This window comes from Seriola lalandi, unplaced genomic scaffold (genome assembly GCF_002814215.2).
Source record: "Seriola lalandi dorsalis isolate HSWRI2012SDOR001 ecotype SW California unplaced genomic scaffold, Sedor1 jcf7180002054851, whole genome shotgun sequence".
NCBI lineage: Eukaryota > Metazoa > Chordata > Actinopteri > Carangiformes > Carangidae > Seriola > Seriola lalandi.
The window spans coordinates 95369-118328 of NW_019525404.1; the positions used below are offsets into that span (position 1 = coordinate 95369).

At 41.8% G+C, this 22960-nt stretch overlaps 3 protein-coding genes across 5 annotated transcripts in view; 1 reads left to right on the forward strand and 2 right to left on the reverse strand.

Annotated features, from left to right (window-relative positions):
* Positions 1 to 12377, reverse strand: part of gstcd (glutathione S-transferase, C-terminal domain containing) — a 47267-nt gene extending 34890 nt beyond the window's left edge. The window contains exons 1-4 of the mRNA XM_023427110.2: positions 11961 to 12377; positions 10349 to 10807; positions 8661 to 8930; positions 4442 to 4535 (exon numbers count right to left, since the gene is read on the reverse strand). Of these exons, the coding sequence (XP_023282878.1) occupies positions 4442 to 4535; positions 8661 to 8930; positions 10349 to 10807; positions 11961 to 12377 (1240 nt within the window). The remainder of the gene's footprint in view (positions 1 to 4441; positions 4536 to 8660; positions 8931 to 10348; positions 10808 to 11960) is intronic.
* Positions 12126 to 17219, forward strand: ints12 (integrator complex subunit 12). Of its 3 annotated transcripts, none has more exons than XM_087179549.1 (7): positions 12126 to 12213; positions 13887 to 14050; positions 14166 to 14324; positions 14902 to 15083; positions 15257 to 15416; positions 15542 to 15685; positions 16382 to 17219. In XM_087179549.1, exons 2-7 carry the CDS (start codon positions 13895 to 13897, stop codon positions 16943 to 16945), a joined length of 1365 nt encoding a protein of 454 aa, XP_087035675.1. In that variant the 5' UTR covers positions 12126 to 12213; positions 13887 to 13894; the 3' UTR covers positions 16946 to 17219. The 3 variants fall into 3 exon arrangements, with proteins under 3 accessions (XP_087035675.1, XP_023282881.1, XP_023282880.1); XM_023427113.2 differs by lacking the exon at positions 12126 to 12213 and adding an exon at positions 12350 to 12438; XM_023427112.2 differs by lacking the exon at positions 12126 to 12213 and adding an exon at positions 12837 to 12990.
* An 89-nt stretch (positions 17220 to 17308) lies between these two features.
* arhgef38 (Rho guanine nucleotide exchange factor (GEF) 38) overlaps positions 17309 to 22960 on the reverse strand; it is a 15620-nt gene continuing 9968 nt past the window's right edge. The window contains exons 11-15 of the mRNA XM_087179548.1: positions 21681 to 22058; positions 21457 to 21591; positions 20721 to 20922; positions 19238 to 19521; positions 17309 to 18337 (exon numbers count right to left, since the gene is read on the reverse strand). Of these exons, the coding sequence (XP_087035674.1) occupies positions 18155 to 18337; positions 19238 to 19521; positions 20721 to 20922; positions 21457 to 21591; positions 21681 to 22058 (1182 nt within the window). The 3' untranslated portion in view covers positions 17309 to 18154. The remainder of the gene's footprint in view (positions 18338 to 19237; positions 19522 to 20720; positions 20923 to 21456; positions 21592 to 21680; positions 22059 to 22960) is intronic.

Here is a 22960-nt window from a genome sequence, read left to right on the forward strand (position 1 = left end):
TTACTCGGCAACTATTGCTAACAATTTCTTAAAAGGTGATAATATGTTGATGTTGTGTTTCCAGCTTGTTCAGTGTCACACAAATTGCAAAAAAAAAAAAAATCAGTTATTTCAGGGTTATATACCTGTAGAAACCTAGCTCAGTTAAAAGTGTAATGAAAAGTGTTTTTGACTGTATAACATACAATGTAAAGCATACAAGAGCAGACAACATATTGGAGAGCTCCATTTTTGCTTTTTAAGAGATGCTCAGACGGATTTACCGTTTGGATGGAAGTAGAAACCTTGACTGGATATGCAGAATATATGATACGGTGTTAATAAACCATCAAAGCCACATGACTGGAACTCTGTCTATCTTTGAAATTTTGTGTTATTTACGGTAGAAACAAGACAAATAATTAATATTAGAACAAAGCCAAAATATTCTACTTGACAGGCTTTCATAGAGCTACTGATGTTTTATTTTGCCCCTATAGCAAGTTCCCACTAACACGAGATGTATGCATGTGAATTTCATGTTGGGAAAATAAATTATAACTGGGGTGACAATTATGATAAGATTTCTCCAAATAACCACAAGGTGATGTACGTTGTTCAGATTTTGTCTTGGCTTCAAAGTTTCTATAAAACCACAGAGAAAAAGACATCAGACCAGACAAGTGTGGAGTTTGTGAAATCTCAATCACATCTCTGCTGCAGTCAAAGCTGGGAGACAGAGACAAATGGGGCCAGTTTTCACTCCAGCAGTTCAACTTCTGTCATACTCTTGTAGAGAAAAAGAAAAAGACACAGAAACTCATCTCACCTCCTTGTACCAAAACAAGACTGGAGGACCTAATAGCAGCATGTCTCAAGCATGACAACTATGCGGTTTCTCCCCAGCCCTCCCCATTTTTTTTTTTTTTTTATGCCTCATTGTCTCGTTCACCCCTCTTCCCCTGCCTTGTTTTCTCCTGATAACCCCGGTCTCTCTTCATGTGGCCTCACCCCTATCTCAATCTCCCACTGTCACACACTCCATCATTCTAGCCTGCTTTATTCGCTGCCTACCCTCCTGCCTCCATTAAGTGAAGCAATGGAGACAAGACACTGGCTGCTTTATACAATGGCCCCTGTATTCACATTGCTGTTTACCCGTCTGCAAACAGCCCTCAGCACATTTGGCGAAGCAGCCATCTACACTGGAGGGACAAAAAAAAAAAACTCACATTCACAGTGGTCCCTTTGTTCCTCTGTACATTATGCACACCTGAGCATCTGCATGTAGGATATGTTGCCATTGAATGCAAATGAGTTGGGTGAACAGACTGGAGCAATATATAAAACAAGGGAGGAGCACATACAATAAGTCTGAAAGAAATAGTAAAGCCAGGTAGTATTAAGGCAGTTAGATGTTCTTTATTGTTTTGGCTCTACATCATAATAATGCATTTCAAATGAAAACAACTACAAGATTAAAGTACTGACTTTCAGCTTTAAAAGAGATTGGAGGTGTTCACACCCATAGTGGATGTGAAAATTGTAACCTTTCTTACCCATCAAGGGGGTATATGGGTAAAAAGAGCTCAAATCTGTACATTGAATGCTGATGTAAATACTCATATTAAAGCGGAACATCAGCACCTTACTTTCCTGGTCGCTGTTTCATTTTAAATCTGATGCTCTGGAGTACAGAACCAAAACTATCCAAATACTTGCAGACTGAACTGTTTATGCACTTACATGATAAAGATAAGCCAATACAGTACATAAAAATAAGACTGCTTTCAAAGACGTTTGTTATATGAGTTTTGCAGGTATGGAAGTATTTCTGCATACGAAAGGGGAAAATGCTGCAATTTTCCCTGTAGTACTGTACGTGTAGGCGTGTGTGTAGCCATTGGTGTATACTGCAGGGGCAGATAGATGGGAAAGCCCACGCGCTGGATTTCTGGACAAATTGGCTGCCTTTCGTCTCTGCTCCTCTTTAATTACACAGTACTGAAGCGCAGGGGCTACCTACCTACCAACCAAATACTGCAGAAGGAGATATCAACAGTGCCGTTTATCATGCAGAGTGTCGACCAAAGTGGTACAGCTAAAATGTAGTCTCTCTCCTCGATCCTCACGCTCAAAATAGACACATTGCCCACATCATCAAGAGTACTTCTGTTTAGAAGTCAGTGGGGGATTCTGGGATAGAAACGGATGATTAAGTTGTACTGAGAGGACATACATTAAAAAGGCCACAAATGCCTGTCAAAATTACAACTAGTACCATGCAGTAAGAGAGTAGCAGGATAGTGACATGTTTTTCACTGTTTTAGCTTTAATCCAGCACTGTGTCCTTGAAATGAAACAGTGACAATCAGGTTAATGTGCCGCCTTTCAATTATACATACACTACAACTGCCACTATTTTTGTGTTTGAGGGTGTTCACATCCATATTGGGCAAATACTCGCAGCCCTTTTTATACAAGGTTACTCAATTTTCAGACAAAGCAGCAGGAGAATGATCAAATGTGCAGACAACTGATCAGCCCCACCCCCACCTCAACCCAACTGATGAAAGTGCACCAAAAAGCAAAAAGTGAGGATGGATGTGGTGCATATCTTCACTGTATTGACTTCATTGGATTTGCAATAAATATTAAATATGATGACTTCACTTAAGATTGTGTTAACTTGTGTAATTACTTCTTGTCCCCATAAATTGGGGGAACTACGTATTAAAAAGGTTAAAATTCCTACACTATCCATCTGTTGTAGATGTAAATAACCTCAAATTAAAATTGAATGAAAGTCAGCTCAGTTCAATTGAAGCTCATCTCAAATCCATGGTCCTAGATTACAGACGCTGCATCATAAAAAATGTGTCACTGTCCTAATGTATATGTGGCCCTAATATAAATAATTAACCAAATAAAGCAACAGTTTAAATTAAGGTCATGCTGGATTGATGTGGAAAACTCACACTATGAGAAAATTCTACTCAGTCATACAAAAAAATAACTTTTTGTGAATGTTGTTTGTTGAATTACTGAAAATAAAAATCATTGCATTGTGATATTAAGTCTGAAAAACTAATCAGCAACATTTTACATGACAAAGTCCCCAACATAGAGATGGACTGGCCAGACTATTCTCCGTGATAGTTTTGTTGTATTGTATGGTGCCTTATTGGTACATGTGAAGGAAATGTGGTTTTGTGCTCTTGTTTAGAGTCAAAATTATACTTCAGTGACACACACTGACACGATAATACTGTAATGAATTGAATGCTAGGCCTGCACAACCATAGGAGCCGAAAGAGGGAAGAAGCCAACTTATGGCTCCACATATATCTCAGTGATGAAATGTCTTTCTGGTTTCATTTTCCCATGTTCTCTGATAAGTGGAGCAAATAAGTGATGAGAACGAGCTTCTGCTTGTCACAATTTTCCACATAAATGACAATGAAAGGTCGCAAGAAATGGATGTATCACAAAACAATGAAGAGCAAAGGAAATGTCTAAATATTCATGCATATACACATATGTGTCTTTATCAACCTCCTCCATTTTTTTTTTTTATAAGAATAATAATAATGATAACACTGATAGACTGCAGCTGCCCCAGCAGTTGCATACACACCATTTAGCATCACTAGCGACACAGACACCTCACTAAAGAAGAAAAACAATGCAGGCAAGACAAAGGGAGAAAAAGAAACAGATATTTCTTTCTGCTTCACCAGTGCCACCTGGGGCAGCAATCAACAACCCTTCCACTGCCTATTAGATACTGCTCCCACTACAATCAGTATCCACTAAGGCATATGCACAAGTTCGACATTGCACATTAGTTGTTTGTGTCTCCTGTGTGTGCAAGGGGTTTGTGTGTTTCTGTTGTGCTGAGTCTGTTTCTGTCACAGACCTCACCCCCGCAACATAAGGAGGATAACACATCGAGATAAGCACTTTAAAATTCATTAGGGGGGGCTCATGGGGAAACTCATCCAGCTGAGGCTGAATAGGAATCTTTGCCATGTGTCAGCGGCTAATATCTTCTTTTCGGGAGGGGGGGGGGGGGGGGGGGGGGGGGGGGGCAGCAAGGTGCCACTGATAATCACCAGGCCACGGCAGCACGGGAAGGTTTTATGCAAATATTTATGCACATTCCTCACTCTTGCTCCGTATACAGTATTTGTTTTGACTTTGGCCAAGTAATAAGGTGAAAGAAAGAAGGAGCAGGGAGTGATGTAGAAGCATACAGATAAAGAGATGGAGGAGGTAAAAATGATGAGAGAAGTACGTTCTGATGCAGATAGAAAGAGGTGTATTTGAACAAAGTAAAGAGAAAGAAAACAAAAGAAAATGTAAAAGAAAAAAATGACAGCACAGAAAAGATTTCAAGGGCAGAGCGGCAATGGAAAATGGAGGAAGCAAAAGGGGGAGCCACCAGGCAGATTGACTCTACCTTCAGTGGGGTTGATAGCTCCTGGTAAGCTGTCCCACGGGAGGGTCCAGGCAGGGCAAGGATGAGGAGCGAAGACTGCCTCGATGCCATTTTCCTAAGGGAGGAACACACAAGCACACACAAATACACAGGTTACCATAGAAACCCTTCTACAGCCTTAAGGTTCTGTGGCCCAAATGAGCGCTGCTCTTGAACAAGGCCTTTGTTACCTTACTCACGCTGATCTGAAGCTATACCTGAGGAAAAACCACTGCTAGTGCACTTATTACTCTCTCAAGAGAGAACAAATGTTTCACCGGCACAATACATGCTCCTGCACATCCAACGCACTTTAGAGAACTACTGGAGAAACACAGAAAATTGAGGCAGAAAAGGTAAGGTATTTTTTTTTGTGTCTCTCTTTAATGATAAGAGGGTCGGAACAATAAAAAGGTACTTAGAGACAGTCTATAAAGGCAGGGAAACGATGTTGAGTCATTACTGTTAGCAATAAATTCATTTTAATACGCGTCTCTTTTGGAAGAATCTTTTATGACAGCCGCACGCTTGCCTTCAGATGAATGGCCTTCCTAATTAATACTGATAACAGGTGATGAACATGAATGGGTGTGTGGAGCAGGGAAAATATCCTCCCCATTTTTTTTTCTTATTTCTAACATATAAAGGTATCTGACAATAACTCAAAACTCAAAAACTAAACTAATATACTAATGTGATATCTCATTTAAGTGTATTCCTGTTTGGTTATCAGGGTAACCCTGTTCAACCCTCTATTTCATGATAACTGAACTTAAAAAACACAACCATCTACACCAGTGAGCATAGTGTTATAAAGGTGCAGTGGTAGTGTAAAATTATTGTGAGTATACTTCATATCAAAGCATATTGCCTAACATACATTAAAAGATATCCACAGAGAGACAAGAAAAATATAAACACTTCATATGATGTAATGGAATGCAATACAAAAAGCCCTGCAATAAACACAATTTATTATAAATATTTAGTTGTCAGAAGTACTAATTCACTAGCTATGACATACTGGGTCTGTACTGTGTGGTGTTGTGTTAAAACATTACAGTATTTCAAAAATATTCTGTTCTAATATTTTCTCTAGTTTTTTTACATTAATGGAGGGGCAGAAGTATCGGAAACATCTTGTGACACAAGGCAATCCAACAATAGAGCAACACAAACTACAGCCTCAAAATGACCTCAGAGTTAAGTGAACAAATTTTTTGACACAGTTTCAAAAACACTAAGTTTCCCACAGTAGCATATTTTAGAGAATTGCAATTGCAATGTATTGCAATGGAGTTGGAGGGGCTTTAATTTTTTCGATCACTGGATGAAGGCACATGAGGTATATCAACTAAGTCGACTAAGTAATGTTTGGCTTCAATAAAAGCCAGAATTCATTTAATCTAAAGAAGTGATTCGGTTTTAAGATGTTCCACCAGCTGTGGTCCACCACGACGTTATTGATTTAACTACAAGTCTAATACCACTGCAATACTCAATGTGGGTAAGCCAGTAAAATGTATTAGCACATTTAAAAGCAAATTACTTGACTGTGCAAATGCTTTACATGTATATATACCTAATCTTCATATACAGCACAAAGTAAGTAGTCCTAATCCCCAAATTAAATGAAAACTGATCAAAATCATCAATATACTTTGACTTATGATCATAGCAAAATCATATAGGGAATGCCAGGGTATGATTTTGGAGAAACTAGCATGTGTCAGTCTGACTGGTATGGTAACATCAGTTGAGCCCCATGGTCGAGTGTTAGAGCCTGAAAACAAGCTTGGGAGCAGAGGTTAAGATCAAGTGAATCTGCCACAACAGAAATGTTAAACAAGGAGCAGCAACAGTGTGGTTCAAAAGATCAGCATTGCGTCTGTGTTGGTTAGGTCACATTTACAAGATGCATCAGTCATAATCTAAAGCTGCATTAAGGTGAACATTATTGTCTTGACAGAAGAGAATAACAACTGAGCTGGTTTAATGGCGAACAATGGCCAAAACCTTCAACTGGACCAAGAGCGACTATATAACCCCTTTCCCACTGGTCAAAAATCCCGCTAAGACTCGCTAACATCAGCAATGGAAAATGGTACAATTGGCAATCACACCTGAGTAAAAACGCAGTATTCATCAACTCAAGCTTCCACTGGCATTGATGTAAACACAACACTCGAGTGAATCCGCTAATTTTCTAAATTTGAAGTATATATCCTGTCATAAACAACAGAAGGTTAGTTTCAGAGCACCAGTTTCCACACGAAAAGACACTGACATTCAGTAATCACAGTCTGGAAGACAAACTGTCCTGTTGTTCCAACCAGGATCTATTTTTACTGCTATCAGAGATTAAGCTGTGCTAATGTTAGCAACTGAGCGAGTAAGAGCCCTGTCAATCAAGTAGGGAGTAGCAGCAGTAGCAGTTTGAATCTCACATTGTGGTGTTGGGGCTACCCTTTTGTTTACATTTAGTGGGCAGGTTGTGTGTCTACACCTCATTGCACAGGCACTTTGACTGGCATGCATCACTGTGTGTTAAGTGAAGTGGGAAAGAGGCAAAGTTTATGAGCCATTTATACTGTGGACGGTGCAGCGACATGAGCCTGGTGCGTCTGGTTAGCAGCAGTGAAGGATCACGTGTCACCAAGTCAGACGACAGCCCTCTCTGTCTCTATGCACTTGCCTTGGCAGACACACAGTCATATATGAGAACATATGAACACACACACACACACACACACACACACACACACACACACACACACACACACACACACACACACACAGGCACCTTGGCCAAGACATCACAACAGCTGCACTGCAGACATGATGGTGGCGACACGCAGCCATCCTTGTAATCCCTCCAGGCAGAAAAAAAAAGAATAGTGGCCATTGTATGTGTGTGTGTGTGTGTGTGTGTGTGTGTGTGTGTGTGTGTGTGTGTGTGTGTGTGTGTGTACATTGCTCTCAGTTTTAATGTCTGATTTCAACCAGCCATGAAAACTGTCATTTGAGCACATCTGTGCCTTAACTAAATTTCATCCGGCAACATGGCACGTTTAAGGCACATCCCATCCTGACCACCCAGCTCACTCAGCCTCATTTCAACTCTCCAAACCCTCTTTTACTGCTCTCTTCCCATCACTTAATATCACATTGTTAAAGACACTTAGCCAGCAGGAGATCACAGGAAGATCTTTGCTGAGAGAGCAGGGCAAAACAAGGCCAGGAGAAGAGTCTGAAGGGCTCAGTAGCGAGAGGTTAGTCGGGGCTGACGAGAAAAACTCCTTTTAAACAGCTGGGCTTGTTTATATCCTGCTGAAAAAACTAGTTCAAAAAATGTTGCAGGGACAATGTTTGGAGTGCTACGGAGCAACGTAAGCTGTAAATGTGTAAATGTCTGTAAATGTGTGTGAGGGCGTATGTGTGTCATACCAATGCTCCCTGAGGGATCTACATTTTGGATTGTGGATGCATTATGCTAGTATTGTGCATTGTCTTGTCTCTTTACACTAAGATTTTCAGCCATTACAAGAAACTACTTAGTCTGGCTATAAAACATTGTTTTGTTTTGGACTGGATTCATTGTTTTTATTGCACCTGAAATGAGGATAAGCTGAATGTGCGCCGTCTGCAGTACTGCAAGTGGCAACGGGATCCACTGAGAATACTGAAGTGAGCATTTCAAAAATGTACTGAGGGGCAGTAAAATACTGTTGTTATAAACACATTGTTTTGTTTTAAGAAAGGTCACTTTTTTGTTAGTTTGTCTTGACTGATTATGTCATACAAACAACCTCTGTGAGAAGAAAATCATGTGTACAGATAAGCATCCTAAAACCTTCAAACAGCCCACTTAAAATGTTAATCCTGTGACTGAAAGCACTTAGCATTTAGGCACTGGCAGAAAAAACGAACATTTCAGCAATTAAGAAAGTCTGCCAGAAGCCATAACATTAACTTAGAGCTGCACTCCTGAAGGCACAATCAGCAGAAAATGGAGGCATGAAATTATAGGGATAATGGTTAACAACCAGTTAGAGCCTCCACACTGTCTATCTGTGCTGTGAAGGGGCAATGGGAGACAGCTTCTTCAATTTACAGTCTGTAAATGTGTGTGTGTTAAAGCAAATATGTTTGGAGAGCACAGAGAGGTAAAGTATGATGAGAAATAAGTGAGGAAATTTACTTTAAGTTTGGTCATTGTGGGTCTGGGGCCACCGACAAAAGGCTGGTCTGTGGTCATCTCCTGGTTTTCTTCTTGCTCCAGGAGGCTAGTTGGGTTGTCCTCTGCTGACGGCTCTGGGAGTCCGGATGTGGGAACATGGGGGATTGAAAGAGCCATGCCACAAGCCTTGGATGCCCGGAGGACCCCTGGTACATCCTGAACACGGCTGTACCAATGCAGCAGGTGAGGAAGCCGATGAAGAGTGTCTGCAGCATGGGCCTGGAGGGAACACTATCAAAGACAATGAGAGGATAGAAAGAGAGAAGAAAGAAAACAAGCAGATACTGATTAAATGACTCATCTGACGTGTCATTGTCCAGCAGAGCAAGATGTCAGGCTCAACCGGAATTCACTCATCACACTGGTGGACAGACACACTCGGGAGCCAGGCAGGAAAAACATACAAAACAGCGTTGGCAGGTGGGTTAAGGGTTAAGGACACAAACAGAGACGTGATCAGAAAAGCAGTGTCACTGTGTGTGACTGTGTGTGGACGACAGAAGAAAGGGAGAGGGACACGGACAGAGAGGGAGGACGGGGCAACTCTGAAGTAAGGGAAGTGGGTGGAGTGGGAAGGATCCGTCGTGGCTGCATGTGTCGTGGACAGTAATGGCCGTTAAGAGGAGACACGCTAGGCTGAGTGTGAAACTGGAAACCACTGGAGCACAGCTGACTACTAAAAGCCTCATTGTGGGAACTTCAGTTCATTCCCACAGTTGAGGAAAAGCTCGGAGACGGCTGAAGGGTGAAAAGGAGGTTGAGATCCACTTCAACTGCCTGACAGTGCAGCATCCTGATCAATAACAATATACCATTGAACTAAACAGCGGTACTACTCTCTGGTCTCTGCTGCAGTTACTTTAATTGCTCTAACTAACTTTGCTTGTAAAATATGCAATCATTATGTGTCATGAATATGTAGAAAGTCTGGCAGAAACATTTTTGAAGTTCAGAGTTATATGGACAACATAACAACCCACCAGTTCTTGATCGGTTGCAGAGAGAAACATGTTCCCAAAGTAAGGTCATTGAAATGCATTTCAATCTGCTGCATTTGAATAGAGGCTCTCCCGTATACTGTTATCACCCTTTGCCAGGTGGCTCTGGACCACCTTTGAGAGCAAAACCTGTGCCAAGTCTTACGCAGTGAGTCTTCTTAACTCAAGTTTCTGCCTGGATGGATCTGAATAAAGCTGGATGTACTGTCTGCTCACCCAGACCAGAGTGTCAAAACCAAAAGTCATGCATAATTTGACAAGTCATCATAATAAAGGCATTTAAAAACGCCGTATATACATGTAATGGGGGTCTTGTAGCCTGAATGGCACCATCTATACAGTGACATCAGACCTCAGTTATGTGTGCTATTGTTTATGTTGAGAGACAAAGCTTTGCATGGCTACACTTGATTGCTCATGGCACAGTAATGGGGATTTTGCTTGTAGTAAATGTTGTAAAGATCATATTGGGTCAAAACCATGAAAACATAAGACTTATACAGGAAACTTGCTGAAATTAAATTAGCATTTGATGTGTATTCATGGATCCAAATGATAATTTAAGGCAGTAATAAGTGCAGAGTCCTTAGCCACAAGGGTTCATTACTGACGACACTCTCAAATATAGATCATAAACTCCAAGGCCCTTACCAGGTACTGATAGATGCATGGCAGCAGCACCACATCAGTCAAAGTGAAGTACAGTCCTTCAGCAAACACGCGCTCCAGCGGAGGGAGATCTGTGGTCTTCACTTTCCTGATCTCGGAGTTCTCTCTAGTGGTCAAAGCTGGAACTGAATCCACAGACAGCTTGGCCAAAGCAGCCCTGAGCTCAAGTGTATCACAGACCTGAGCCGACTGTCCAGGTTTGGACTCATTGTCAACATCTCCTTGGCCTGTAGGGGACTCATTCTTTTCATTCTGCCTCTGCTCTTGGAGTTTCTGCCTTCGTATTTTGTCATCATTGTGGACTTTGACAGGCTCCGCTAGCCTTTGCTCTAAGGTGAGGATGGAGAGAGGCAGCTGCTGATATTGATTTGTGGGATTTTGGAGGTGTTCTTCTACAGCAGAGGGGATGCCAATTTCACACAGTCTGGTCCACTTGCTCACCTGAGAGCGACGGAAAGAGATTAGAAAAAGATTTAAGGAGATTTTTCAGGTCAAATACAGCACTGTCTTTCAACTGAAGGAATGATTAACTGTTTATTTTGTCAAGTGTTTTACTGATGTCTGTTAACTGCTGATACTGTGATCGAAGCTTAATTAACATCAACCCTGGTCATGTTGTGTGGTCATTAGAGTAAAGTTAAAGTAACTCTCGGGTGAAACCTTGTTAGACCGTGAGGGAGGTGCAGTTTAACCACTGAGGGCTTCAAATTTCATCAGCCAAGGAAAAAGTACAAAGTAGAGAACCACTGACGACTTAAACAATAAGCAATGGTACTTCCTTATATTAATTTCCTTAATTATTTTCCTAATAATCTCCTAGGGAGTTTCTGGTGAAGAACTGTGTAATTTGGTATCAAATTGGAGGAAAAATCGAGACAAAGTTGTGAGGTAATCATTTGAGTTATGTTAGATGTACGGAGTTTATAAGCAGTTGTAGATTTCCAGAAGAACTACTCCACTGTAACCAAACTAAATATGAATAAATTCATGTCGTTGATTATTGTTTATTCTCCAACAATAAATTGGAATAAAAGGCTAAGATATAATGGTAATTCATTAAGAAATAATTATAAATAGATAGATAGATAGATAGATACTTTATTTATCCCCTAGGGGAAATTCATGTAATTTGGAAGTGTGTAACTTGGACATCCTCAATTTTCCCTATGATTAAAACCAAATAATCAATAACCATCTGAACCTTCTGAATTTAGGCCTTCTGTTGCATATCAGATAATGGTAACCTTAAAATTAAGTCTTACTGAAATTTTGACTGACTGAGACACTAACATAATAGTTTTATTCCACCATGCACACTAAATCAGTTTGAATAGTATACTGCCACAAGCCAGGCTGTTTCTATGAAAGGAGTTGCATAGCAGAGAAACATGTTTCTTTGAATATTAAGTTCATTATAGTTGGTTAAATTGTTCACATTAAGAGGCGAAGTCAAAACTCTCTGCATCACCTGTGACTTTAATAAAAGTCAAAAAGTGTACATTTTAACAATAAACCACTCTGTGGCTGATGCTAAACACCATTCAGGCACTTTCTATCTATATTGAGTGCATTGGTTTTCCTGCTTTCCACTGACCTCTGCACAGGCCTTCAGACAGGTCTTCTTAAAGCCCAGCAGTGCCAGCACATCATTTCTAGAAGGGTCGGCCTCCAAGGTCTTGTTGATGATATGTCTCAGGACCACTGCCAGTCCAGCTCTGCAGAGCCGCCCCGTCTCATCCAAAACAGCTGGGAGACGGCAACCTTTCACCAACTGGGGCAGATCCTTCAGCTGAGTGTCAGACACATCCACAGACTCCGGCAGCTGACTCTTCAGTGTCTGGAAACTGGTAGATTTGCTGGAGACCAGAAAAACTTTGAAAGACTTGCACTCGCAGTACGACAGAAGAAACAGGGCTATGGAGGTGTGCAGCGGAAGACGAGGTTCCTCACTCTGGCAACAAACTCCTAAATACAGGGAGGGATGCTGCTGCTTATCGTCCGTGTGCTTCATTATAAAAATGTTGCTACCGTGGAGTAAAAACAGAGCGAGGTTAACAAACAACTAGCTTTGGGTATGTGACCGAGTGTCCTTTAAAGGATGGCAGCTAGTATGTGTAAGCTATAATACCATTTTGGATCCGACGCTTAAAATGACATTAATAGATACTCACAGCAGCTTTAGAAACGCGCATAAAAATACTGGCAATTTCAATAAAACCACGTTGTTATAGTGCACGCTTCCTCGGGCAGTGCGGCTTCTTCTTTCCCTGTGCCAAAGCTAAGATGGCTCCACAGCGCCATCAGCCGTCTGCTATCAAAACGTACGAATCAATGTTAATGGATATAATGCGTACATTAGAACGGTGCATTAATTGCGCAATATATATACAGATATACGTGCATTTTGAATGCAGAAATTTATGTAAGACTCTTGAATACAAAGATTAAAAGGGTTCCGCGCGCGTACATTCCGGACATATTTAACGGTTGCACAAATTGTAAGACGAAGGCTGCGTCCCGGCTGCCTGCTTCTTTTATAGGAAGTGTTGCTCAATCGTCATTTGTTCACCAAAACGAACATACCGGTTTAAAGGACAGGTATTTTACCAGAAGCAGAGTGTGAGGTAATGTAACCAAACTAAAACTAATAATCTGTGAACTTGATTTTATAACTGACAGCTGAGCGGGAAGGTAACTTCAGCCACTATGCCGTTGGTACAATGCTCTGAGGGTCCGGACGAACAACGGTCCAGAGCAACCAAATTAAGTCGTTACGTACGTTTGATTGTACGTAATTATTTAAATTTAACCCAACTGACCGAATCAGGACAGTAATAACATATGGGCCCTAACCCACAGGACTATCCTACCTTCGCAAATAATGTACTATACCCAATGATTATTGCAGCTGATGCTCAACTACTTTGGCCTATTTTCTCTCCTCCCTTCTCCTCTCATTCTATTTTGTATTATTATGTCATCTAATGTAATTATTGTTGATGGCTACGGTCATCAGTGCAAATGTCTCAATATAAAAACAACAATTGTATGAGTGGCAAAAGAGGCCAGGCTTCACTGAGAGAGAGAAACACTGAATATTTAAGTCCTCCTAAATGTTTCATGTGGAGAGGAAAAGTGTTTATTTCTTTAATGTTAACAGCCCAGAGTAATACAGCTGATAGTGAAAATGGACATTAAGACCGCACATTAAGTAACTAAGTGATTCCAGCTAGGAGGATGCAGATACAAGAAAGCTTTTGTTTACACTGTGTTGTATTGACTGTACCAAAACTCTGTAGAGATTAAGGCCTTGTAAAGACTTTTTGTTCAAAGAAGAGTATCCTTGTCTCGTGTTAACACTGCAATGTCTATATGGCAGCTGCAATTCTTGTTTTGTCTTTTTATGTTATAGAATAGAAGCAACTTTTTTTAACCAGATTTGTCTTTGAATGGCTGCAGCTGGTATTTGAGGAAGTTGTAACTGAAGCCTAATAGGCTAACATTATTTTATTATTTCCAGTTTAAGCAATGGCTGGACCTGTCAGTCTGGAGTTGGATCCCATCTTCCTAAAGGGACTGAGTTACCTGCACTCTAAGAGTAAAGATTCAGCAGAGAAACTCAAAGCTTTACTAGATGAGTCCCTTTCAAGAGGAAGTGACTCATCTTACCGCTCTTCACAAAAAGTAAGGATTTAGTCACGTACCCACCTTATTATTGTTATGTTCTCTTTCAATTTAATTGGTGTGTAATTATCCAACTAACTGCTAAGTGCTCTGTATTATCATTGTGTATTCTCAGGATATAGAGGTGTCCAAGGGGTCTGTGTCAAAACTGAGCTTAAGTAAACAGGACTCCAAGTCCTCTTCAAGTTCTTCATCCTCCAGCAGCAGCAGTGGCAGCAGCAAATCCAGCTCAGAAAAGAGCAAGAAAGAAGGAGAGAAGAGACCCGCTGAGAAGGTACCAGATAAATTCTGTATCTCTTTGATCAGAATAAAATTAGTCTCGTGCTCAGAAAGACATTCATTTTCATGATTTTACATGCAAAGGTGTGCCAAATGGCAAATACCATCCTATAGGAGAAAACAGACATTCCAAAATAAATTCAAAACCACACAAAATATGTTAGTGGCTGCCCTGACTATTGCTTTGCATTTCTTTGTCAGCTATGTTCCAGTCATGTTTGAAGTAGTACAGCATAAATTATTAAAGTTGTTAAGTCATGATCAAATGTAAAACTACATGACCGGAGGAAATGCTATGTTTTCATGTCTTGGTTTTCAAGTTTCTTTTAGACCTACAGCATCATATTGCAAAGCTGCACTCTGCAAGAAAGACTAAGCAGATCCATACAGTTCAGGTCAGAACTGATTGCACGATGAGGAGAGTAGTGCCCAGAGACTTCCTTGAAGTGCAAGATGCACACATGCATAATTCCATAAAGGACTGCTTGTAAAATAATGAACAAGGTAGCTACATTTTGACGATGTTATGATTTGATGTCAAACTGACCTCTTTCTGTCTTACTGGCAAACAGGTTAGGGTTGACTTGGGTGAGGTGGACCCTCCGAAAAAGCCTCGCTTGGAGAAACAGGAGAATCGTTCTTCTCCGATTACCGTTCAGACGAGCAAAGACCTCCTGTCAAACATGAACGACAACGAGGAGACCAACGCTGATGACTTTGCCATGGAAATGGGCCTGGCCTGTGTGGTTTGCAGGTACATGTCAATTATAAGTAAATAAATTAAACTTGAATTTTTGCATGAGTATCCAGGATATCAGTACACATTCCCGTGCAGTTATTAATATTTCTAAACCTTTCTTCAAGCCTGGAAAGTTAATAACCTGTTCCTTTCCACTTCTTGTGTTTTTTTGTTTTTTTTAACCTAAGACAAATGACAGTCACAATGGGAAACCAGCTGGTGGAATGCCAAGAGTGCCATAATCTGTATCACCAGGACTGTCACAAACCCCAGGTGACAGACAAAGAAGTTAATGACCCCCGGCTTGTGTGGTATTGTGCCCGCTGCACCAGGCAAATGAAACGTATGGTGAGGAAAATTATTATTAATTATTTTATATAGCACATCAGCGCTGACCAGCTGACTGGTGAGTCCATAGTCATGTCACTAGGAGCTGCTGTTTTTGTTTAAAACAATTTTTATTTGTCCAATAGGCACAGAAACCTGCACAGAAGCCGTCCCCTGCATCTGCGTCGTCAGCGCCTGTTGTAAAGGACACACTGGTGAAAAAGGCAGAGCTTAAATCCAAACCTGACACAGCCAGCACCTTCCAAGCCTTCAAAAGAACAGAAGTGAAGGTCTGTGTTAACTCAATACGGCTATCACAGTGTATGAGACTTCAAAAGCATGCAAGACGGTATCGATGCCAACAATGTGTAGTGATGGGATGTGAATTGTTAACATTGTGTGTCACCCTCAAGTTGAGCAAAAACTAGGGTTCTCCATCTTTATGACTGGTAGCAAGTGAGAGAAGAGCAATAGCTGTCAATGTGCAAAGCTGCTCTAAAAGGCAGACTGCATAAATGAGGAAGGAGGAGGATGAAAATGAGCAGAAAGTATGCACTTATTTTCAAGGATCAGACCACTGACTTCTGCTGCAGTATCATTTCTCCAGAGGGAAAGGGTGTAAAACTTTTCAGAGAACATTTACTTATTGGAGTTCACCATGAACTTATTTTGACAGCAAATATTAAGCCTTTAGTCAGTGATTTGATTATGTTAATACCAGCCGCAATAGGAATGACAGTTCTGTTTGTTTCCAGTAAAAGTATTGCTCAAGTAAGCAAGTTGAGGCATTGTCTGACTCGCAGGTAACTCTGCTGATTTCCGTATCTTACGCAAATATGTAGTTGGGCACAGGATTTATCAAATAAATAGCTTTGATGAACACTGACAATTTAATTCCAGAAGTATTGGTGTCTTCTTCGTTACAATTTCTGTTAAGCTCGTGTTGCACTGTGATAATTGCGGTGACTGTTTTTCATTTCATGCAGGCGTCCACAACATCAGCCAATCCCACCAGTAGCAGCTCCTCCTCCTCGGGCAGTGGTCTTACAGGCTGGGCTGCATTTGGCGCCAAGACAAACCCTTCTCTTCCTCCCAGCTCCAAACTGGGTTCCTCGGGCCCAAGTGGCAGCAGCAAGACCTTGACAGCTCCCTCTGGCCAGAAACCTGTCGGCTTGTCTGGGCTAGCTGGAGCCAAGTCGGGAATTGGCGGTGCAAAGGTACCCGGGGGAGGAAATGGAAACGGCTCCAGCCAGGTGCCTGTGAAATCTCCGCCACCCCTGACTCTGGGTAAGCAGCCATTGAACCGTTCATCGAGTGGGGAAAACCAGGGGAAAGGCTCTGGCTCATCGGGGGGCGGCTCCCCGAGCGGCTCCCAGGCAAGTGCAGGAGGGAACGGAGGCAATAATGGAGGAGGTAACGGAAACAATGGGAATGGGTCAAAGGCTGCACCGGGGGACAAAGCACCGACATCTCAGGAGTCTCAGCTTAACGCCATGAAACGGTTACAACTGGTGAAGAAGAAAGCAGCACAGAAGAAACTGAAGAAATGAGCAGAGATGGAGAGAAACGAGCAGGAGGAGGAGATCTGAGGGAGTAGAAAATAAACCCTTAAACAGTGTGAAATTAGTGCCAGAACATTATGTTTGTATTACAAGAGCATCTGTACATGGATTAACACCATCCAGTCAAATACTTGAATCTTACTTTGTGTAAATGCTGCTGGACTCTTGTGTGCCTCGTTCTGTCCTAACAAATCTAAACATTGGAAAAAAGTGACTGTCACTTTTGATCAACAAACGTCATTAAATATCCTCTTCTTATAAACTGACCATATCACTGACTTTGTAGCATGTGGGGTCCCTAAATGTGAGTCATTATGTTCCGCTTCACACAAAGAGAATGGATCACAATAGTTATCATTAAAGGATCTGTTTATATAGCACATATTTGTTAAAATATAAATGACATTATAGATTTCTTCATTTTACATTCACATAAAACATAATGTATACTTCATGTATAAATCATTTCACATATAACTTTTGCTTCATCTATAGATTATTTCACATATAATATTTGCTTCATCTGTAAATCAGTTCACATATAAAAATTTACTTCATTATCAATATAAACTCAACAACACTGAAGTACAAAAGTGCTTGGCACAGTGCCCTGTGTTTTCCCACCATCATTATCCACATTCATCAGATTACTGGTCAAGTCCCATTGGTGCACTCTCCTCTTATGATCCTCTAGAGGCAAATAAGATTCAACATCAACACTTTTGGTATGAGACATCTGATAATAACATCTAGTGATACATTTTGAGGGCAGCATGGTGGTACAGTGGTTAACGCTGACGCCTCACAGCAAGAAGGCTCTGTCAGTTTGAACTTGCTGGCTGGCTGGGGCCCCCCTGTATGGTGTCCCTGTGTCTGTGTGTGCCCCACCGTCCAAAGATGCAGGTTAGTTGGTTAATTGGTGACACTAATTTGCCACATAGGATGGATGTTTGTCTCTATGTCGGCCCGGTGATAGACTGGCGACCTGTCCAGGTTGTGTGAGCTGGGATTGTCTCCATCATTTGCTCCTTTGACATTCACAAGCAGGAATGCAACATGTTTTACAGTCAGCACTATTTATATAATGTATTAAAGAGCAAGCAGTTTTGTTTAAAATGCCACAGGTTGGTTCTGGGTTTGATTTTCTGGATTTGATTGGTTTTGTGAAAATCCTATGCCTGAATAGAGAGCCTCTATTTAGGCATAGGACATCCTGCCTAGGTAGTTGGCAGGGACATATCCCTTTTGTCCGTTAGCCTCAGCTAACCACCACTCCTTGTTGCCTCCCAGGTCACAGAACTGGAGGATGCGGACATGCTGTTGTTCCTGCAAGGTCAGCTCCTGGTCACAGCGTGCTTGAAATGCATAGACTGCATAAAACTGTGGAAACAGACATAAATCAAATGTAAGTCAGTATTTTTTGTGAAAGCAGTGAACTGACCAAAGGTACTTTATAAGTGTTGGTGTGTAAATCTTACATTGAAAGACATGAAACTACGTTGAAGTGCACTCTCCTGTAAATCCAGCAGGTGGCATTATTTATTTGTTTTCCCTACTGAGAGAGTGTTACCACTAATCCTACTTTTTATTCCAATTTACTGACTCTGGTCAGCACTGTATATTTTAAGACCAATAACTGTGTCATGTCATGATGAAGATCAGAGTCATACTGGGAAGTCATAGCTTATAAAGACATGACCACAAGGAGGACAAAGCCCAGGGATGATGAAGCTTGAGTTACATCACTGTGGTCGCGTGATGTCATTTAACCCATTTAATTTTAATGCAAGCTAGACAGAGACACGATAAAACTATCAAATGTGCTTCTGCAGTAGCATATCTTCTGCTGATCTGGTCCATATACCTGCACACCTCGGTTTTACTGCCACTTTAATAACTCATATTTTATAGCTGTCCTTCTGTGAGGATACCCTCATGGCTCTCTGAAACCCAGTTAAAATTACATGGTTTACTGAGCGTTGTGTCATTTTAATTGGTTTATGGGTTGTTTTTCTCAGAAGGTGGATTTCAAATTGACAGGGTTTGCCTGTACACACACTTGATTGAGGTACAGTCATTCTGCAGCTTTGAATTTTACAACATCTTTTTGACCTTAACTGTTCTCAAGGTGGAAATTAAACTGAACTGAACCAAGATTTTTTTTTTTTTATCCTCCCCAGTGCTGAGCGATGTAATATCTTAAAGTGACATCCATATGGTGCAGGAACAGTCAACAAAACACACGCAGGCGACCACACACACACACACACACATACACACCTGCTGAGCCTCTGTGTCCACTGTGTCCTCCAGGTCTTCCGGGCTCTCCGGCTCCCCCTGTAGACCGGAGAGGGTCGAGCTGCTGTCGGTGGTGTTGAGGTTGAAGCTGCGCAGACTGCTGCTGCCACTGCCTGACACGAACAGGCTGATGTCGTCGAAGTCGTCGTCCACCATGGCAGGTGGCTGCTGCCGTTGCTGCTCTTTGGCCATCTGGCCTGCCCGCTGGGAGTCCCTCAGAGGGTTGTACTGCTTCAGGAATGTGGAATAGACGTAGCCTTGTGTCCCTAACAGTGATACACAGTGACACTCTGTCAGGATGCCTGACTTCTTCACTTTTAAAGGGCTGGTTCACCCAAATTACAAAGTAGTGGCAGTGGTAGCTAACCATGCAGATAGTTCTATTATTCCCAGATATCCATCTTTGAGATTTCTGCCTCCACCACAATAAAATGGGGATGAATACTAGACAATGTCCGCAACAAGAAACAAGTATATTGCTGTCTTCAAATATATATTTTTTTCAGTTCTTTAAGCATTGCGTTTCAAAATCTCCATGGCTAAATATTACTAGTGAGAACATGGTCTTCTGCAATTTGAGTGAACTGACCCTTTACATGTCCAACACTGACATAACTGCTGACATTTTCCTTTGTTGCCGAGAGGATAAATGCGTGTTTAATATGTGGCACTGCATTTCTCACATTTATGCTGTAAGCATAAGCTAGAGTATTTGCTTACACAATCTGAAATCCAGTTACAGTGAGCGACCTGAGGAGTGTGTAAATATGAGGCAAGCATATTCATAGTGTTGATATCAACAGAGGGATGAACAACAACTTCCTGGGAATGCTTGTAATCCCAAAGGAAAAGACAAGACTGTGAAGAATGTACTTTATACCAAGAAACATACACACACCTTTTTTTTTTTCTAGCGCTCATAAAAAAAGAACTTGTTATTGCAGAGTACAGAGAGGCACGCAAGCAGCATCTCTCCATCCTTGTTTCTGAATACCCAAAGGGAATGGCTTTGAACTCTAAGTAACACTGCTTACAACGCACAGCAGTTTGTTCCAAACAAGACGTTGGGATCTCAGGTGCTTCTTGCGAGACATAGAGGGGAGATAGAGACAAGCAATGGAGTTGGCCCTGTTTTGAGGCAACCATCTCCAGAGGCAGGAGAAGAGGTACCAGCAACCATGACATCACAGGGGCTCCTGGGACTGATTCTTGTGCGCTGACTTGTCAGAGTCAGAAAGTAAAGTTTAAAGTTTGGTGCGTCTACAGAGCCTCAGTCATCTAATAGATGCAGGTGTATTCACAGAGGAATGTGTTTTAAAGGAGACCTATACCGACCATGCCTGCAGATGATTTAGTGTGATAACTTAATTCACCTTGTATGTCTTATTAAGAATATGCGCCAAGAGCTACCTCTGCCTCAAGGGTCTTTGTCCTTGTGCATGCACACACACATAAACACACTTGCCTCCAGCGTGAACCAGCCAGCGGCTGCTGCTGCCTAATGGGTCTGTATCCTCCAGCAGGGCCACCAGCTCTCCCTCCAGCAGGCTGAGGTCCTGCTCCTGGCAGCCATTACACTTCCTCTTCAGCTGGTACAGACGGCTCAGTGGGTATTCTGCCAACAGCCAGGCACGCTGCTCCTCAGTTTGATGCTGCACCTCCAGCATCTGGAGGACAGCACGGCGCAAAGGGGTGTAAATATATGAAGTGAGTATATAGTGTGTGTGCACCTGCTAGCATGTTGTTGGTTACAAGTGTTCAAGAGTATTCTAGGGAGGGCGAAAGGTAATAAGATCCTGGGGGTAGGAGTTTCAGGTAGATCTATTTACATGTAAAGGTACAAACACACGCATATAGTATGTACAGATTTGTAGGCATATGTGCAAACCTACACACACATGGATATGCAAATCTCAGGGGACTGATACCTGGTGGAGCTTTAGGTTGCCAAGTGCCTGAGATAATCACAGCCAAGAGCTGTTCTCTGTGTCTGCCTTTGATAAGACTTGTAGCTGCTCATTTATGACTTGGAAATAGATTAATTAATTTCTAAAAGAGTCAGGAATATGCGTTGGTTTTGTTTTAACCTGGGGTTAATGTGGAGTTCACGGATGCTTACTCAACTGATCAGGAATCTAAATGGTGCGGATTTCATGACAGAATGACACGTAATCTACTCTAGATTATATCCACTTTCTTACCGTTGTTTTCTTGTCTCGTCTCTCAAAGCTGACTTTGCGCTCCATCAGCTTCTGTGCATTATCTTTAACAAAAGCCAGATTATTGAGCTCATCCATGATGCTGTTTTGCACCTCAGCAATGTTTGACAATGGAACCTGGAAAAGCAAACATAACACAGTTAAGTTTCAGTATCAAATAGGCCAAAATGTGAAATGCGTCTAATAATGTGTGCGAGGATCCTCACTGGTAGCTGCTGCATGGATGGAGCACGGAGTAGTATTCTATCCATCAGCTCTCTGAGTAGGGCAACAAGATACACCACACAGTTGGTCAGGATAGTATAGGCGGCCATGTTGAACCTCTGCAACTCCTCCACTAGCAAGGCATTGATAGCCTCATAGTCTCTCCTGGCAGGACCAGGCGGGTCCTCTGACACCAGTGAGGGAGCGGAAGAAGAGGTGGTGGCTGAGGAGGGTGAGGATGAAAAGGAGGAAGAGCGCTCCAGGCGACTGCAGTAATCCAGCAATTTGTCATAACGCTTCTGGATGAGCTTCTGCGGGGCTGTGAACATGCCCTGCAGGGAGGAGAGGGGAGCGAGGACCAGGCGCTCCATACTGTCTTTCTGGAGGAAGAAGTCAATGAGATAGCAGAAGATGAATAGCGATTCACAGCAGTAGTCTGCCTCTTTTCATTATGTATTCTCTATTATATATTCTGTAGATGTAAACAGGTACTTTTAGTGTATTTCTGTGGTATTAAAAGATTTTTTTGTAGTAAGTATGCAATGTCTTGTTTTTAGTATGCGCCGCTGCATACTCTATTTTACAACATTTTTCTCCAAGGGGAGACAGTAAAGTTTGCTTTAACATTAACCTTGAATACATAACAACAAGAGAGCTGCTACAGCTTAATTTGCATGCAGACAAACAAAAAGTACTGATGTTGTTCAGCTTACAATATGAGTTAGGAGCATGGAATGGGGTAGTACTGCACCGAGAAAAAGATTTGTCCATTTGGTGAAAAGGCTCTACTTCTGATGAAACCATCTATCAGTTACAACTTGTCATGTTTTGATTGTAGCACACACAATGGAACCCTTTCATACAAAATAAGTCTGTTGCTTTTCCTCTATGTGCATTTGTGAATACAGTTATTTTGTAAAGGTCATTACAGACTTTGCTTGGGAGCAGTGCTGAACTGCTGCAGTGAAGAGCTGCTACACAAAGAGTCTTATTCAAAGGTGCAGTTATATCAGAATTGGCAACAGTGCAATCCACAGAGAGAAGAGAGTGGGAAAGGGAAGGTGGCAGAGTGACTGCGGGATCTACTAGAAAGGTTAGAGGCACAGAGGAAAAGGATTAATAAAACGGACAGAAGACAGGCAGCTATGGGCAAAGTGACAGATGAGTCACAGTTGGTGGGTGAATGGAAGGTCATGTAGGAACAGGAGAGCAAAGCAAGGACAGGCCCAGATACAGAGGATTCAGGTGTGTGTGTGTGTGTGTGTGTGTGGTGGTGGTGGTG